This window comes from Nerophis lumbriciformis, linkage group LG22 (genome assembly GCF_033978685.3).
Source record: "Nerophis lumbriciformis linkage group LG22, RoL_Nlum_v2.1, whole genome shotgun sequence".
Classification (NCBI taxonomy): Eukaryota; Metazoa; Chordata; class Actinopteri; order Syngnathiformes; family Syngnathidae; genus Nerophis; species Nerophis lumbriciformis.
In genome coordinates this window covers 23,292,249-23,311,635 of record NC_084569.2, presented here as the reverse complement: position 1 = coordinate 23,311,635, position 19,387 = coordinate 23,292,249, and the positions used below count along the sequence as shown (strand labels likewise).

Here is a 19,387-nt window from a genome sequence, read left to right as displayed (position 1 = left end):
TCCTCCACTGCTTGTGTCAGTACCTGCGCAAGGTGACTCTCGTAGAGGGGGCGTGTCTTCTCATCTCCCAGTCTGCTGTGATGAAGTGAGCGCTTATAGTTCCGCTGGACGTCCACCCGTCTGTCATGAGCGCAACAGCTGATGCTCGGGATAGTTCATCCACAACTTTTTTCTTCTCCTGCTCATAAAGATCTGGCACAATCTTATTGCTGAAGTGGGTGCGCGACGGGATGTCGTAACGTGGTTCAAGCACGTTCAGCATGTGTTTAAAACCCTCGTTTTGCACAACCGAGTCTGCACTTATAAACACACCGATTCAATGGCGGGGGCATTCAAGCTCCTCCGTTACTCCGCTCGCCATGACCACGCTGTGTGTGGACTGAACGTGCCAACAACTTTTTTTTTGTTTCATATATCAAACCGCGGATCAGTTGTGTGCCTCATCCCCTCCCCACACCCACACACATAGACCGCGCCTCTTTTCTTCTCTCCGGCTTGTGACAGAGGAAGATTCAGAAGAACGACACCGCAGCGCTTCTGTTTCTAGCCGATACTACATCAAAAGTAACGTAAATTAACGCAGTAACGCATCATGTAGTAACGGTAACTAAATTACTGAATAAAAAAAAATAACGCGTTAGATTACTAGTTACCGCCGAAACTAACGGCGTTACAGTAACGCGTTACTTTGTAACGCGTTAGTCCCAACACTGCATATAACGTACACTTATTCAGCCTGTTGTTCACTAATCTTTATTTATTTTAAATTGCCTTTCAAATGTCTATTCTTGGTGTTGGGGTTTATCAAATAAATTTCCCCCAAAAATGCAACGTATATATATGTTTTTTTTCTGCTTTATTGTGCATTTTCGTCCGGTGCGACGTATACTCCGGAGCGACTTATAGTCCGAAAAATACGGTACTTGGTATCGGCTCGATACCTAAATTTGTGGTATCATCCAAAACTAATGAAAAGTATTAAACAACAGAAGAATAAGTGATTATTACATTTTAACAGAAGTATAGATAGAACATGTTAAAACAACATTAATAATAAATTTTCTACCGCTTCTCCTTCATGATTTTGAATAAGAAATGACACAATATCCTATTCCATACATCAACAGACAAATTAGGAGCCTTTGTTTGCTTACTACTAAAAGTCTAGTACCGTATTTTTCGGATTATAAATCGCTCCGGAGTATACGTCGCACCGGCCGAAAATGTATAATAAAGAAGGAAATAAACATATATACGTCGCACTCGAGTATAAATCGCATTTTTAGGGGAAATTTATTTGATAAAATCCAACACCAAGAATAGACATTTGAAAGGCAATTTAAAATAAATAAAGAATAGTGAACAACAGGCTGAATAAGTGTACGATATATGACGCATAAATAACCAACTGAGAATGTGCCTGGTATGTTAACGTAACATATTATGGTAAGAGTCATTCAAATAACTATAACATATACAAACCGTTTCCATATGAGTTGGGAAATTGTGTTAGATGTAAATATAAACGGAATACAATGATTTGCAAATCCTTTTCAACCCATATTCAATTGAATGCACTACAAAGACAAGATATTTGATGTTCAAACTCAAACTTTATTTTTTTTTTTGCAAATAATATACCGTATTTTTCGGAGTATAAGTCGCACCGGAGTATAAGTCGCACCTGCCGAAAATGCATAATAAAGACGGAAAAAAACATAAGTTGCACTGGAGCCCAGCCAAACTATGAAAAAAACTGCGACTTATAGTCCGAAAAATACGGTACTTAGAATTTCATGGCTGCAACACGTGCCAAAGTAGTTGGGAAAGGGCATGTTCACCACTGTGTTACATGGCCTTTCCATTTAACAACACTCAGTAAACGTTTGGGAACTGAGGAGACACATTTTTTAAGCTTTTCAGGTGGAATTATTTCCCATTCTTGCTTAATGTACAGCTTAAGTTGTTCAACAGTCCGGGGGTCTCTGGTGTGGTATTTTAGGCTTCATAATGTGCCACACATTTTCAGTGGGAGACAGGTCTAGACTACAGGCAGGCCAGTCTAGTACCCGCACTCTTTTACTATGAAGCCACGTTGATGTAACATGTGGCATGGCATTGTCTTGCTGAAATAAGCAGGGGCGTCCATGGTAACGTTGCTTGGATGGCAACATATGTTGCTCCAAAACCTGTATGTACCTTTCAGCATTAATGGCGCCTTCACAGATGTGTAAGTTACCCATGTCTTGGGCAATAATACTCCCCCATACCCTCACAGATGCTGGCTTTTCAACTTTGCACCTATAACAATCCGGATGGTTCTTTTCCTCTTTGGTCCGGAGGACACGACGTCCACAGTTTCCAAAAACAATTTGAAATGTGGACTCATCAGACCACAGAACACTTTTCCACTTTGTATCAGTCCATCTTAGATGAGCTCAGGCCCAGCGAAGCCGACGGCGTTTCTGGGTGTTGTTGATAAATGGTTTACGCCTTGCATAAGAGAGTTTTAACTTGCATTTACAGATGTAGCGACCAACTGTAGTTACTGACAGTGGGTTTCTGAAGTGTTCCTGAGCCCATGTGGTGATATCCTTTACACACTGATGTCGCTTGTTAATAATAATAATAACTGGGATTTATATAGCGCTTTTCTAAGTACCCAAAGTCGCTTTACATGTAGAACCCATCAATCATTCACACCTGGTGGTGGTAAGCTACTTTCATAGCCACAGCTGCCCTGGGGTAGACTGACGAAAGCGTGGCTGCAATTTGCGCCAACGGCCCCTCCGACCACCACCTATCATTCATCATTCAATTCACCGGTGTGAGTGGCACCGGGGGCAAAGGGTGAAGTGTCCCGCCCAAGGACACAACGGCAGCGATTTTTTTTTGGATGGTAAGAGGCGGGGAGCGAACCTGCAACCCTCAGGTTTCTGGCACGGTTGCTCTACCCACTACGCCATGCCGCCCTGTTGTTGATGCAGTACAGCCTGAGGGATCGAAGGTCACGGGCTTAGCTGCTTACGTGCAGTGATTTCTCCAGATTCTCAACCCTTTGATGATATTACGGACTGTAGATGGTGAAATCCCTAAATTCCTTGCAAAACTAATAAAGTGCACTTTTGTGCATGATGTCACATAAGATATTTCAAAAAGTGTAAAATAAAAATTAGCTTCATAATAGGAAATAAAATAGTGTATGTCCTTCGCTATGTGGTAGGTTACTGCGGACGTTATCCCCTTCTGTTGTTGACTATTTTTTTCACACGGTGTTGATGTGGAAATGGAAGACGCCAGGCTCAATTGGATCAGTGCTTGTTGCTTCGGCATTTTGTTGAGATGTTGACATGCGGAGTTTCAAGCACTCCTTATTCTCTAGCGGGTAGGTTTTCAAATGATGCTACAAATTAGTAGTGCTGCTACTTTTTGTAGCAACGCTTTTGCCGCATACTTGACATATTACAGTTGTCTGTTCGACATCTTCCCGCTTGAAGCCAAACGACCGCCAGCACCCTGTGCTGTTTTTCTTGGGAATTAATTCTTCTTCCTCCGTTTGTTACCAGATTGGCACCTTCTCTCTCTCGTATTATCACTCGCACCGCTCCGCTAGCACCACCTGCCACTGCTAACTTTAGCCATGCCGCTAACTCTCTGCTCCGCGAGAGCGTATGATGTTGCACACGCGACAGTATGTGACGTATGTAACAATGTGCGCTTGTTTTATTTCTCTGTGAGAAGGAGAGACAAGAAAGAGTGAGAAAAGCCTGTAGTCTAATGCCCGCAGCTAAAAGCAACTGCGTGAGAACGTATACTCACGATATAGTAATTTTTTACATCGCACAGAGACAAACCCGTGATATATCGAGTATATTCTCAACTTCCGGTTCCGGTTCACCGTGCGTGACTGCTCGCTGACTGCTCGCTGTTTCGAAAAAGCTAAGTATCGTTCTATTTGTGTGCTTTTAAATTGTTCTGCAGCTTTCTTTATTACTTTCTCAACATATTTAGTAGTACTATTTAACTTGCAAATCACCCGATCTCTGTCTCTCCACCCCTCCCGCAGCTAGCTAGCAGCTAGCTGCTAAGCTAACGAAGCTAGCGCGGAGAAAGGCGTCGCCGGGCGCCGGTCAGAAGGAGTCTACTCCTGCACACCGTGACCAGGACTTCTCGGAAGACAGCAGGAACTTCACTCGGTGACAGAAAACACCGTGAGTATGGCTTCCTGCGCGTCTTGCACCTTACTCACGGAGAGGCTGGCTCTGCTAGAGGGCCGTGTCCGCCAGTTAGAGCAGAGTAATCTCGTAACTTTAGATGTTGCGGACACATCTGCTAGCGTTAGCTGTAGCGAGCTAACTAGCCCAGCATGTAGTAGTCCTAAGCGGCCTACAAGCTACGGTGTACCGGTTGAGACGCATAATAGATTTAGCTCTTTAGCTAGTCCTACACCCCAGTCTACCGGGCACCACACCTTAGTCATAGGGGACTCCATCACCCGAAACATAAAGCTTAGCAAACCAGCCACAATTAAGTGCATCCCGGGGGCCCGAGCACCTGACATAGAGGCTAATCTTAGGGAGCTAACTCGCAACAGGCCTAGTAAACACGTACGACAGGCTAATCGCACCACTAGTTATGCGAATATAGTTGTACACGTTGGCTCCAATGACACTAGAATGAGACAGTCAGAGATTACAAAGAGAAACATAGCCAGGACTTGTGATCTCGCTAGAAAGATGTCCAGGCATCGAGTAATTGTCTCTGGCCCCCTGCCTGCGAGAGGCAATGATGAGAGATATAGCAGATTAGTCTCGCTTAACAAGTGGCTGGCTAGCTTCTGTAGACAACAGGGACTAACGTTTATTGATAATTGGCCCTCTTTCTGGGGCAAACCAGGCTTGCTGATGAGGGACGGCCTTCACCCTAACCAGGAAGGCGCCATCATCCTGTCTAAGAATATAGACTACTGTTTAAGTCACATTTGACTAACTACACTAGGGCAAGCCCGGTCACAGGCAATTACAGAGCCTGCTAGTCCGGGTGAGGAGTCAGTTAAGCTAGAACTAGCCAGCGCCAGGCTGGATAATTCCTGTACGCATAGCAATTTTCTTAGAATAACACACAACTCACATAATGTGTTTTCTGTTGTGAATGTGTCCGGGGTAGATATGCATTCTACTGAGGTGGCAAATCATGATGCGTTTAGTCGATCGCAGCATCAAGCAAACAATCTGAAAATTCCCGTCGTATCAATTCCTAGATATGGTCGAAACTATTTAAAGTGCACTACGTATAATAAACGCAACATTATTAATATTTCTACTACGGATAATTTAAACAAAAACTCGTCAAAACAGCCCAATACTTATAATATGGGCTTTTTAAACATAAGATCATTGTCTCCCAAAACGTTATTAGTTAATGAGGTCATTAGAGACAACAATCTTAACGTCATTGGTCTTAGCGAAACCTGGCTCAAACCAGACGAATTTTTTGCGCTAAATGAGGCATCTCCTCCTAACTATACGAATGCGCATATTGCCCGTCCCCTTAAAAGGGGTGGGGGGGTCGCATTAATATACAATGAAAACTTTAACCTTACCCCTAACCTAAATAATAAATACAAATCGTTTGAGGTGCTTACTATGAGGTCTGTCGCACCGCTGCCTCTCGATATGGCTGTTATCTACCGCCCCCCAGGGCCCTACTCGGACTTTATTAATGAATTCTCAGAGTTCGTTGCTGATCTAGTGACGCACGCAGACAATATAATCATAATGGGGGACTTTAATATCCATATGAATACCCCATCGGACCCTCAGTGCGTGGCGCTCCAGACTATAATTGATAGCTGTGGTCTTACACAAATAATAAATGAACCTACGCATCGCAACGGCAATACGATAGATCTAGTGCTGGTCAGGGGTGTCACCACCTCCAAAGTTATGGTACTCCCGTATACTAAAGTAATGTCCGATCATTACCTTATAAAATTCGAAGTTCTGACTCATTGTCAACAAACTAATAATAATAATAACTGCTATAGCAGCCGCAACATTAATGCCGCCACAACGATGACTCTTGCTGACCTACTGCCTTCGGTAATGGCACCATTCCCAAATTATGTCGGCTCTATTGATAACCTCACTAACAACTTTGACAATGCCCTGCGCAAAACCATTGATAGTATAGCACCGCTAAAACAAAAAAGGGCCCCTAAAAGGCGCACCCCATGGTTTACAGAGGAAACCAGAGCTCATAAATTATCATGTAGAAAGTTGGAACGCAAATGGCGCGCGACCAAGCTTGAGGTTTTCCATCAAGCATGGAGTGATAGTTTAATATCGTATAAACGCATGCTTACCTTAGCTAAAGCTAAATATTACTCAAATCTCATCCGCCTCAACAAAAACGACCCTAAATTTTTGTTTAGTACAGTAGCATCGCTAACCCAACAAGGGACTCCTCCCAATAGCTCCACCCACTCGGCAGATGACTTTATGAATTTCTTTAATAAGAAAATTGAACTCATTAAAAAGGAGATTAAAGACAACGCATCCCAGCTACAACTGGGTTCTATGAACACAGATACAACTGTATCTACGACGGATACTGCAATACAAAATAGTCTCTCTCTTTTTGATGAAATAACATTAGAGGAACTATTACAGCGTGTAAGTGGGATAAAACAAACAACATGTTTACTTGACCCACTTCCTGGGAAACTTATCAAGGAGCTTTTTGTATTATTAGGTCCATCAGTGCTAAATATTATAAACTTATCACTTTCCTCTGGCACTGTTCCCCTAGCATTCAAGAAAGCGGTTATTCATCCTCTGCTCAAAAGACCTAACCTTGATCCTGACCTCATGGTAAACTACCGACCGGTGTCCCACCTTCCCTTTATCTCGAAAATCCTCGAAAAAATTGTCGCACAGCAGCTAAATGAACACTTAGTGTCTAACAATCTCTGTGAACCTTTTCAATCCGGTTTCAGGGCAAATCACTCTACGGAGACAGCCCTCGCAAAAATGACTAATGATCTACTGCTGACGATGGATTCTGATGCGTCATCTATGTTGCTGCTTCTTGATCTTAGCGCTGCTTTCGATACCGTCGATCATAATATTTTATTAGAGCGTATCAAAACACGTATTGGTATGTCAGACTTAGCCTTGTCGTGGTTTAACTCTTATCTTACTGACAGGATGCAATGCGTCTCCCATAATAATGTGACCTCTGACTATGTTAAGGTAACGTGCGGAGTTCCTCAGGGTTCGGTTCTTGGCCCTGCACTCTTTAGTATTTACATGCTGCCGCTAGGCGACATCATACGCAAATACGGTGTTAGCTTTCATTGCTATGCTGATGACACCCAACTCTACATGCCCCTAAGGCTGACCAACACGCCGGATTGTAGTCAGCTGGAGGCGTGTCTTAATGAAATTAAACATTGGATGTCCGCTAACTTCTTGCAACTCAACGCCAAGAAAACGGAAATGCTGATTATCGGTCCTGCTAAACACCGACATTTATTTAATAATACCACCTTAACATTTGACAACCAAACAATTACACAAGGCGAATCAGTAAAGAATCTGGGTATTATCTTCGACCCAACTCTCTCGTTTGAATCACACATTAAGAGTGTTACTAAAACGGCCTTCTTTCATCTCCGTAATATCGCTAAAATTCGTTCTATTTTATCCACTAGCGACGCTGAGATCATTATTCATGCATTCGTTACGTCTCGTCTCGACTACTGTAACGTATTATTTTCGGGTCTCCCTATGTCTAGCATTAAAAAATTACAGTTGGTACAAAATGCGGCTGCTAGACTTTTGACAAGAACAAGAAAGTTTGATCATATTACGCCTATACTGGCTCACCTGCACTGGCTTCCTGTGCACTTAAGAAGTGACTTTAAGGTTTTACTACTTACGTATAAAATACTACACGGTCTAGCTCCGTCCTATCTTGTCGATTGTATTGTACCATATGTCCCGGCAAGAAATCTGCGTTCAAAGAACTCCGGCTTATTAGTGATTCCCAGAGCCCAAAAAAAGTCTGCGGGCTATAGAGCGTTTTCTATTCGGGCTCCAGTACTATGGAATGCCCTCCCGGTAACAATTAGAGATGCTACCTCAGTAGAAGCATTTAAGTCCCATCTTAAAACTCATTTGTATACTCTAGCCTTTAAATAGCCCCCCTGTTGGACCAGTTGATCTGCCGTTTCTTTTCTTTTCTCCTCTGCTCCCCTTTTCCTTGAGGGGGGGGGGGGCACAGGTCCGGTGGCCATGGATGAAGTGCTGGCTGTCCAGAGTCGGGACCCGGGGTGGACCGCTCGCCTGTGCATCGGCTGGGAACATCTCTACGCTGCTGACCCGTCTCCGCTCGGGATGGTGTCCTGCTGGCCCCACTATGGACTGGACTCTTACTATTATGTTGGATCCACTATGGACTGGACTCTCACAATATTATGTCAGACCCACTCGACATCCATTGCTTTCGGTCTCCCCTAGAGGGGGGGGGTTACCCACATATGCGGTCCTCTCCAAGGTTTCTCATAGTCATTCACATCGACGTCCCACTGGGGTGAGTTTTTCCTTGCCCGTATGTGGGCTTTGTACCGAGGATGTCGTTGTGGCTTGTGCAGCCCTTTGAGACACTTGTGATTTAGGGCTATATAAATAAAGATTGATTGATTGATATTCGATATATCACCCAGCCCTAATTGCAATAAAGTTAAAGTTAAAGTACCACTGATAGTCACACACACACTAGGTGTGGTGAAATTATCCTCTGCATTTGACCCATCCCCATGTTCACCCCCTGGGAGGTGAGGGGAACAGTGAGCAACAGCAGTGGCTGCGCTCGGGAATCATTTGGTGATGTAACCCCCAATTCCAAAGCTTGATGCTGAGTGCCAAGCAGGGAGGCAATGGGTCCCATTTTTATAGTCTTTGGTATGACTCGGCCAGGTTTTGAACTCACAACCTTCCAGTCTCAGGGCGGACACTCTAACCACAAGGCCACTGAGCAGGTAATAGTATGAAACATATGTTTAATGTACCATAAGATTTTTTGTTAATATAAAGCAAATAATGTCATTTTTTGTGGTCCCTTTTAGTTAGAAAAGTATCAAAAAGTATCGAAATACATATTGGTACCGGTACCAAAATATTGGTATCGGGACAACCCTAGTGTAGTGTGACTGAAGAAAAGTGGCCTCACCAGCTCGTCATCAAGTAATGGGGTGCCAGGCTCAGAGTCAAAACAGAATGGCGAGTACTGGAGGGGGGAGCCCGAGTCAGAGGCTGGAGGTGACATTATCGGAATTTCCTCTTTCGGCTCCATATCCTCGGACAGTGTCACTAGCTCTGAAATAAAGACAGTTCGTAATTAAGCCAAACGTGGTACACACGGCCCTTGACGTATTCATGACACGTACTGTTCCTCTGGTTGGCCATCCTGAGGGTCAGGTTCTCCTGACGGAGTTTGTGGTTGACCTGTTTCAGGTACTTAATGTAGTCAATAGCTTTGCTCAACACTCCCGACTTATGCATCTGTAGAAAAAAACACACATATTCAGAGACTAATAAAGCAAGGTGAGCAGGTTTTTATTTTGAACAAAACAAAAACGCTGACCTTAACATCATTGCCCACAACCAAGTTTCTGAGCTCCACAATCTTGTCATTGATGGACGAGCGGTACCTCTTTTCAACAATGTTGTGGGTGGTTCTCCTCTCACCCTCTTTTACCACCCCTCCTTGGCACATCAGACTTCCTGTCACCGGGCTCAGCTCTCCGTTGGCGACATGTGTGTTGTGGGCGCAGCCTGACGGTACCTGTTTAAGGGTGAGCTTATCTCCCCCTCCCACCATAAAAGGAATCGTAGCGTTTTGAGGGTACTGATAGCTGTATACCGGGACTTGCAGTGTCATGTTCTTGGGGGTTGTGGTAAAGGTGGTGATCCCCGCTGGGTGTTGCATGGTTGTGAGTACCTGAGTACATTCTGGTTTAAGTGTCGTCAAAACAAGGGAATCAGTATTTAGAATTTGAGGCTGTGGAACCAGAACCTGGTGAAAGAACCCCAAAACAGAAGTTTAAGATCTGGCATCTGTAGGATTTTTAGAGACCAGCATAGTTGTGTTTACTCACAGGCTGCTGCACAGCATGGATCGCAGTGGGCGCCGTGGAGATAGTCTGGATGGTTTGACCAGTGGGTGTCAGAAGGCGGTGATGCTGAAATGTCACTGGGCTCATAATGCTCGGTACCTGTGGTTGGAGCACTGGGAAGGGGAGAACGACAAAAACAAATGAGCGAGGAAAACACATTCAAAGAGCTTCTGTTCAATTTGTTCAAAACCTGGGAAACCAGGAGTAGGGTTTTGGGCGCAGATGACTGGGTTTGGGATAAAACGGGACTGGCCACTGTTGGAGGCAACCATCACAGCTTGGGTGCCTTGTGTCGGGATCGCTGTTGGAACCAGGGTGTGTACTGGGAATGGCTGAGCCTGCATTGGGAACGAGTGGGTCTGCACCTGCATTTTAAAACAATTGCTTTGATCAATAAAGCTTTCCTTTCAGGTTGGGCCACAATGCAGAATACTGTCATATGAGAAACTGATAAAATATGTATATATTTTTCAGCCAATCAATCAATATCCTTTATCTAGTCAGGTAAAAAAAACTCACTGAGATTAAAATCTCTTTTCCAAGACTGACCTGGCCAAGAGGGCAGCTCGACAAAGTTACATAAACATATATATAACAACAAAAACAGCAGCAGTCACACACCACAGTTAAGAGTGTACATTACTTACAACATTAATATAAAATCATGTGATGGGTCAAAAATATATAAAATGTTTAAATAAAAACAAATTAAAATCAAATACAATGCTCAAAAGAAATGGTTTCTTTATCCTTTAAAATGGGCTGACATTCCCCAAAAGGGATCAACTCAGGTAACCTCAGATCCTTTTGAAAGCCATTCCAAGACCATGGAGAAGCATATTTGAAGGGTTTTTTTGTCCAAGATTTGTGTTGGCTCTAGGAACAAACATGTTAAGGATGTCCTGCAACCTTAAGCCAGAGCGACTGGAGTCTCTACACATGTAAGGACATAAATAAGGGGGAAGCAGAGCAAGAAGTGATTTATATATAAAACCATCCATCGAGAAAATCTTGAAACAGATAAAGATGGACAGTTTGCCGTTGCACATAAAGTGTAATGGTGGACAAGGTTGTACGTAAAAGCACAGTGATATAAAGTATGCAGTTTTTTCAAATAGGTGTAGAGTGCATTTGCACAAAAGCCAGTCTTTATAACAGTGGTTCTTAACCTGGGTTCGATCGAACCCTATGGGTTCGGTGAGTCGGCCTCAGGGGTTCGGCGGAGGTCAAAACACACCGACTCATCGTGTAAATAAAAACTTCTCCCTATCGGCGTATTATGGATACGGCAACAGCAGAAGTCACACTGATTTGCAGGTGTGTAATTTGTTGTGAGTTTAGACACTGTTGGTTTTGTTCTTTGAACAAGGTGATGTTCATGCACAGTTCATTTTGTGCACCAGTAAAAAAACATGGTAACACTTTAGTAAGGGGAACATATTCACCATTAATTAGTTGCTTATTAACATGCAAATTAGTAACATATTGGCTATTAAGTAGTCATTAATAAGTGCTTATTAATGCCTTATTCGGCATGGCCTTATTATAACCCTAATCCCCTAACCCTGGCCCTAACCCTCTAACCCTAACCCTAACCAAATAACGCTAAATTAAGTTTTTGTTACTTAGAAAATGTTCCCCATACTAAAGTGTTACCAAAAACATATAACTTTGGCTTGAATTTGAAAAAAAAACATTTTATTTTTCACTAAAGAAGGGTTTGGTGAATGCGCATATGAAACTGGTGGGGTTCCGTACCTTCAACAAGGTTAACAACCACTGCTCTATAATCTAGCAGAGGCATGAAAGTGGTTAGGATCAAGCATTTCCTAACTTCTAAGGAAAAACAAGACTTGGTCTAAAGAAAAAGAAAAAAATGTTCAATGTGATATTTGAAAAGACAAGTTTTCATCAATAACAATCCTTAAGTACTTTGACCTTTTCAAGTTCAACCCGATGAGCAGTTGATCTGTTTGGAATGTTCAATGGCAGTCGTTGGAGAATAACATCACCTTAAATTTATGTATATATATTTAGCGCTAGTCTAAGCTGAGTCAGCTGGGACTGAACATCATCAAAAGCTGACTCCAAGAGCTCAAAAGGTTCACGCTACAGCTGGGGATGAGCAATATACAGTATTTGACTGTGTCATCTGCATAAAAATGGAACGTATCATCCGACACAAGATATCTGTGACTGTCAGGGCGTGGTTATGGGCTTAGTCACCATGGCGTCAGAGCAATTTGCATACTTTGCTTTGATATATGATTTTCTTTAAAAAGGCTCAAAAATGTATTCGTACATTTAAAACAAATCTGTTATGAATTATGAATTTTTAATAGTTTTGCCATATTTTCAATTGTTGGTGCTTTTTGTACAATGTACTTTGTTGAGATTTTTTCAAGTGTTTCCAGACTTAAATAACGTTTTTCTAAATGAAAAACAACTAGCAACAAATGTAGCATCTTCTTATGGTGTTATTATAAAATGTACTCGTGTTTAGAGACTTCTTCTGCCACTCAATGTCTCTGACGAAAGATGCTAGCTGCAGTGAGCATCATGTCACACTTGCTTGGCGCTGTTGCTCTAATTGGACTTTCTCTGCCTAAAAGCTGCCACTGTCCTCTTAATATTTGCGCATTTGTAGATGGATGTCCGCGAGTATATATGCAATAGATATAAAAATCACGTCCAGATCGCAGAAATGCTGACAACGCTCCAGTTTTTCCCATGGTTGCAAACACACCGTGCGTGCCTGAAAGGTGATTGGCGGAGAATGAGGAAGTATTGTTGCGAGTCCGGGAAAGCACAGAATCATGAGACTAAAAGTGTTTGCACAGGAAGTAAAACGTGTTGGAATTTGTTGTCATAAGTTTGGTACTAAAAGTTAAAAATAGCGTTGGACTTTGTGTTTTCTTCTGGGGGCTATAATACATTACTTTAATTTGTTTTCAAGTTACAAAAAAATCAAAAAAATATCTATATTTTCAAGGTGTGGGGGAAATACACAATGCCGTGACATTAAGGGGAAACCCTGCATTATCACAGAGATTATTTATATGGATGGAAAACAGCAAAGGACCTACAAACCCCTTTTCCATATGAGTTGGAAATTGTGTTAGATGTAAATATAAATGGAATACAATGATTTGCAAATCCTTTTCAACCATATTCAATTGAATGCACTACAAAGACAAGATATTTGATGTTCAAACTCATAAACTTTATTTTTTTGCAAATAATAATTAACTTAGAATTTCATGGCTGCAACACGTGCCAAGGTAGTTGGGAAAGGGCATATTCACCACTGTGTTACATCATCTTTTCTTTTAACAACACTCAATAAACGATTGGGAACTGAGGAAACTAATTGTTGAAGCTTTGAAAGTGGAATTCTTTCCCATTCTTGTTTTATGTAGAGCTTCAGTCGTTCAACAGTCCGGGGTCTCCGCTGTCGTATTTTACGCTTCATAATGCGCCACACATTTTCAATGGGAGACAGGTCTGGACTGTAGGCGGGCCAGGAAAGTACCCGCACCCTTTTTTTACGAAGCCACGCTGTTGTAACACGTGCTGAATGTGGCTTGGCATTGTCTTGGTGAAATTAAGCAGGGGCGTCCATGAAAAAGACGGTGCTTAGATGGCAGCATATGTTGTTCCAAAACCTGTATGTACCTTTCAGCATTAATGGTGCCTTCACAGATGTGTAAGTTACCCATGCCTTGGGCACTAATGCACCCCCATACCATCACAGATGCTGGCTTTTGAACTTTGCGTCGATAACAGTCTGGATGGTTCGCTTCCCCTTTGGTCCGGATGACACGATGTCGAATATTTCCAAAAACAATTTGAAATGTGGACTCGTCAGACCACAGAACACTTTTCCACTTTGCATGAGTCCATCTTAGATGATCTCGGGCCCAGAGAAGCCGGCGGCGTTTCTGGATGTTGTTGATAAATGGCTTTCGCTTTGCATAGTAGAGCTTTAACTTGCACTTACAGATGTAGCGACCAACTGTATTTAGTGACAGTGGTTTTCTGAAGTGTTCCTGAGCCCATGTGGTGATATCCTTTAGAGATTGATGTCGGTTTTTGATACAGTGCCGTCTGAGGGATCGAAGGTCACGGTCATTCAATGTTGGTTTCTGGCCATGCCGCTTACGTGGAGTGATTTCTCCAGATTCTCTGAACCTTTTGATGATATTATAGACTGTAGATGTTGAAATCCCTAAATTTCTTGCAATTGCACTTTGAGAAACGTTCTTAAACTGTTTGACTATTTGCTCACGCAGTTGTGGACAAAGGGGTGTACCTCGCCCCATCCTTTCTTGTGAAAGACTGAGCATTTTTTGGGAAGCTGTTTATATACCCAATCATGGCACCCACCTGTTACTAATTAGCCTGCACACCTGTGGGATGTTCCAAATAAGTGTTTGATGAGCAATCCTCAACTTTATCAGTTTTTATTGCCACCTTTCCCAACTTCTTTGTCACGTGTTGCCGGCATCAAATTCTAAAGTTAATGATTATTTGCAAAAAGATTTTTTTAATCAGTTTGAACATCAAATATGTTGTCTTTGTAGCATATTCAACTGAATATGGGTTGAAAATTATTTGCAAATCATTGTATTCCGTTTACATTTACATCTAACACAATTTCTCATATGGAAACGGGGTTTGTAATATGGAACCCAGAGGTACACCCTTTAATACAGGGAGGAAAGACAAAGAGGACTTAGCAAACTGGGTTCTATCGGACATGCTATTAGAAAAACACTTTACAATATGCTGAGGTAGGCCAGTCCTGTGTAGTCCGTCTGCCAAAATGATATAGAGTGGACAGTATCAAATGCTTTTGACAAGTCGATAAATAAAGCTGCACAATATTTTTTGCAATCCAGTGTCTCAATAATGTCATTAACAACTTTAATAGCAGCGGTTACGGTGCTGTCTCTTTCTAAAACCTGATTGTTGTTGAGAAAGCAGATCATAGGTGTCTAAGAATTCTTTAAACTGTGCACTAACAAACTTTTCAATAACTTAGCTTTAAGGCACCGATTAACTAAAACAAGCTTTTCTCAACTTCAAAGATGACACGTGTATAAAATGCACAAACCTGGATGGTGGGCTGAGCCATCGGTTGGGGTTGGATGGGTTGGACCACTGGGGGTCGTGGCTGGAGGCTGCGGGTCACATGCTGCTGCCCTGTGGATGCTGTGGCAGGGGTCTGAGTAGGGGAGAGAGAAGGCGGGAGCGACCCGGACCTGGGTGACAGCGACTGGGGGGCAGAGAGGCCGGCGTTGGGGAATTGTGGGACAACTGGGGTCGATGTTTGGGGAGTCTGAGGGTTTTGATTGGCGGGTCGAGGAGAGGTGCTGAGAGAGCCAGAGATGGCCATCGGCTCCTCAAACAGGTCTGGGATGTCGCCCTTGACATACTGGAGAATCTCTGAGGAAATCGGCAAATTAATAAAAATCTAAATATGCTGACATCCTAATAAAGAAGAATATACATTCCAACATGAATGTATATCCATGTTGGAATATACAGTACATGCCATAACTCATCACGTTATGGAATTATATATCATTTATAAACATCATGTGCTAGTTTTCTTGTTTCTTTTTCACAGCAGTCACTTTGAAGTCTGCTAATTTGATCCATATCTTTACATACTAATAAAGTTAGTATTATTTGCAGATGATACAACGGCATTTTGTTCAGGAGAGAACACACAGAAACTAATACAAATAACAGAAGAAATCAACAAATTAAAAAGATGGTGTGACAAAAACAGACTATCTTTGAATCTCAGTAAGACTAAAATAATGCCATTTGGTAACAGTAGAAAAGAAAGTCAAACACAAATACAAATAGACAAAGTAAATATTGAAAGGGTAAAAGAAAACACATTTTTGGGTGTAATAATAGATGATAAAATGAATTGGAAATCTCATGTAAAAAAAAATATACAACATAAAGTAGCAAGAAACACATCAATAATGAATAAAGCAAAACATGTTCTAGACCAGTGGTCCCCAACCCGGTACTGGTCTGTGGACCAATTGGTACTGGGCCGCACAAGAAAAAAATAAAAATAAATAAATACAAAATTTATTTTTTATTTTTTATTAAATCAACATAAAAAACACAATATATATATTATATATCAATATAGATCAATACAGTCTGCAGGGATACAGTCCGTAAGCACACATGATTGTATTTCTTTATGACAAAAAAAAACAAAAAATATGTGGGACAAATTTTCAAGCGTTGACCGGTCCGCAGCTACAAAAAGGTTGGGGACTACTGTTCTAGACCATCCATCCATCCATTTTCTACCGCTTGTCCCTTTTGGGGTCGCGGGGGGTTGCTGGAGTCTATCTCAGCTGCATTCGGGCGGAAGGCGGTGTACACCCTGGACAAGTCGCCACCTCATCGCAGGGCCAACACAGATAGACAGACAACATTCACACTCACATTCACACACTAGGGCCAATTTAGTGTTGCCAATCAACCTATCCCCAGGTGCATGTCTTTGGAGGTGGGAGGAAGCCAGAGTACCCGGGGGGAAACCACGCAGTACGGGGAGACCATGCAAACTCTACACAGAAAGATCCCGAGCCCGGGATTGAACTCAGGACCTTCGTATTGTGAGGCACATGCACCACCCCCTGTCCACCGTGCTCCCCTGTTCTAGACCAAAAAACACTTAATATTCTCTACTGCTCACGAGTGTTACATATCTGAGTTATTGTGTAGAAATATGGGGAAACAACTACCGTAGCACTAACTGTGTTACAAAAAAGATCAATAAGAATAATACATAATGTTGGATACAGAGAACATACAAACCCTTTATTGATTAAATCACAATTATTGAAATTCAACGATTTGGTGCATTTGCAAACAGCTAAAATTATGTACAAAGCAAACTATAACCTGATACCCAAGAATGTACAACAATTCTTCTCAACAAAAGAGGATAAATAACCTTAGAGGAAAATCGAATGTAAAACATGTATGCTCGTACAACACTTAAAACCTTTAGCATATCTGTATGTGAAATTAAATTATGGAACGGATTAAGCAAAGAAATCCAACAAAGCACCAATTGGATTCAGTTTAAGAGACTGTTCAAACTACAAGTGTTCCCAAAGTACACAGAACAAGAATTTTGATGAACATCTTGAACCCTTTCTTCTTTTTTTTTTTATTGAGACAAAAATTATTTATGTGTTTAATACTTGTATGCTTACTATGTTATATTGTTTTTATTATTATTTATTTGTTCACTGTTCTGTTACAGAGAACAATGAAATTGGATCAAACTGCTATGGTATGAAAGGGGTAGGATTAAATAAGCTCTGCTTCTTCCTACTCCTTTACGGACATACTGTAATGAAACAACTGGAACTGTGTGATGCATTACATTGTATCGTATGCATGTTCCAAATAAACTGGAACTGAACTGAACTGAAGTACTATGGTTGTGAGCAATTTGTGGTTTCATTTCGATTATTGGGTTGACGATTCGGTTCAAAATCGTTTCTCAACTCAAAGAAAACGTTTAGTAACAAATGGTGCCGATTCCATGATGAACTACATTCCTCTGTGAACTAGACCAGTGTTTTTCAACCTTTTCTGAGCCAAGGCACATTTTTTGCGTTGAAAAAAATCCCATAGCACACCACCAGCAGAAATCATTAAAAAACGAAACTCGGTTGACAGTAAAAAGTCGTCGTGCTCCTATTTTGGTAGCTGTTTCTCTTTTTTTGGTATTTTCTTGTAGCAGTTTCATGTCTTCCTTTGAGCGATATTTCCCGCATCTACTTTGTTTTGGCAATCAAGAATATTTCAACGCAATTAGGTGAAATTAGATCATCTCCCACATAGGGCTGGGCGATATATCGATATACGCGATATATCGCGGGTTTGTCTCTGTGCGATATAGAAAATGGGAAAACTATATCGTGATATTCGAGTATACGTTCTCACGCAGTTGCTTTTAGCTGCTGGCATTACACGACAGGCTCTTCCCACTTTGTCTTGTCTCTCCTTCTCACAGACAGCAAGCGCACCTTCTTACACATGTCACATACTGTCACGTCATACGTCACATACGTATACGCCCTCGCGCAGCAGAGAGGTAGCGGCATGGGTAACGTTAGCTGTGATGCGAGCGCTAATACGAGAGAAAGAAGGTGCGAATCTGGTAACAAATGAAGGAAGAATTAATTCCCAAGAAAAACAGCAGGGGGTTCATCGTCTGGCGGTGGTTTGGCTTCAAGTGGGCATATGTCGAACAGACAACTGTAATTTGTCAAGTGTGGGGCAAAAGCGTTTCTACAAAAAGTAGCATTACTGCTAATATGTAGCATCATTTGAAAAGTCACCTGCTAGAGAATGAAGAGTGCTTACTCCGCATGTCAACATCTCCGTTCAGTGCCACACGCCCACACCATCAAAATGCAGAGGCAAACATTTCCAGATCAACACCGTATGAAAAAAAGAGTCAACAACAAAAGGAGATAATGTCGTGGAATACGTGTAATTACGTGGACCCCGACTTAAACAAGTTGAAAAACTTATTCGGGTATTACCATTTAGTGGTCAATTGTACGGAATATGTACTGAACTGTGCAATCTACTAATGAAAGTTTCAATCAATCAATCAATCAAAAAGTCTGCAGTAACCTACCACATAGTGAAGGACGAACACTATTTGATTTCCTATTATGCAGCTCATTTTTATTTGACACTTATTGAAATATCTTGTGTGACATGTTTTAAACTATTGTAGTGGCGTTCTGTACAAAAAGTGCATTTTAATTTAGTGTTGTTTTGATAAGTCATCTTAGTGACACCATGCACAAAAGTGCACTAATAGCTTGTTTTAAAATGTCTTTGACAATCTTGCACTTTCTGTTTTGGAAATGACATGAATGTTTGTGCCACTGCTTAATAACAGTTTAATAAATACAGTTTTGGTAAATTGACTTAGTTGTGATTTCCTCCTCTGCCTGAAAGTTTAAAATGAGCATATATTAATGCAGTATGAACAAGAATGTTTTAATGTAGACACATAGAATCATCATACTGGTGTGGTTATATGTATCAAGTGTTAATTCAAGGCTAAGGCAAAATATCGAGATATATATCGTGTATCGTGATATGGCCTAAAAATATCGAGATATTAAAAAA

The 19,387-nt window shown here is 41.6% G+C and overlaps 1 protein-coding gene across 2 annotated transcripts in view; it reads right to left on the bottom strand.

Annotated features, from left to right (window-relative positions):
- The window catches only part of srebf2 (sterol regulatory element binding transcription factor 2), an 87,103-nt gene that overhangs the window by 49,090 nt on the left and 18,626 nt on the right, over window positions 1–19,387 (bottom strand). The window contains exons 2-8 of one of the 2 annotated variants that reach the window (XM_061973977.2): window positions 15,297–15,628; window positions 10,371–10,545; window positions 10,163–10,293; window positions 9,928–10,080; window positions 9,649–9,849; window positions 9,452–9,566; window positions 9,235–9,380 (exon numbers count right to left, since the gene is read on the bottom strand). In XM_061973977.2, coding sequence (XP_061829961.1) covers window positions 9,235–9,380; window positions 9,452–9,566; window positions 9,649–9,849; window positions 9,928–10,080; window positions 10,163–10,293; window positions 10,371–10,545; window positions 15,297–15,628 — 1,253 coding nt within the window. Of the gene's footprint in view, window positions 1–9,234; window positions 9,381–9,451; window positions 9,567–9,648; window positions 10,081–10,162; window positions 10,294–10,370; window positions 10,546–15,296; window positions 15,629–19,387 lie in introns of both variants that reach the window. The other variant, XM_061973976.2, reaches the window with a different exon arrangement.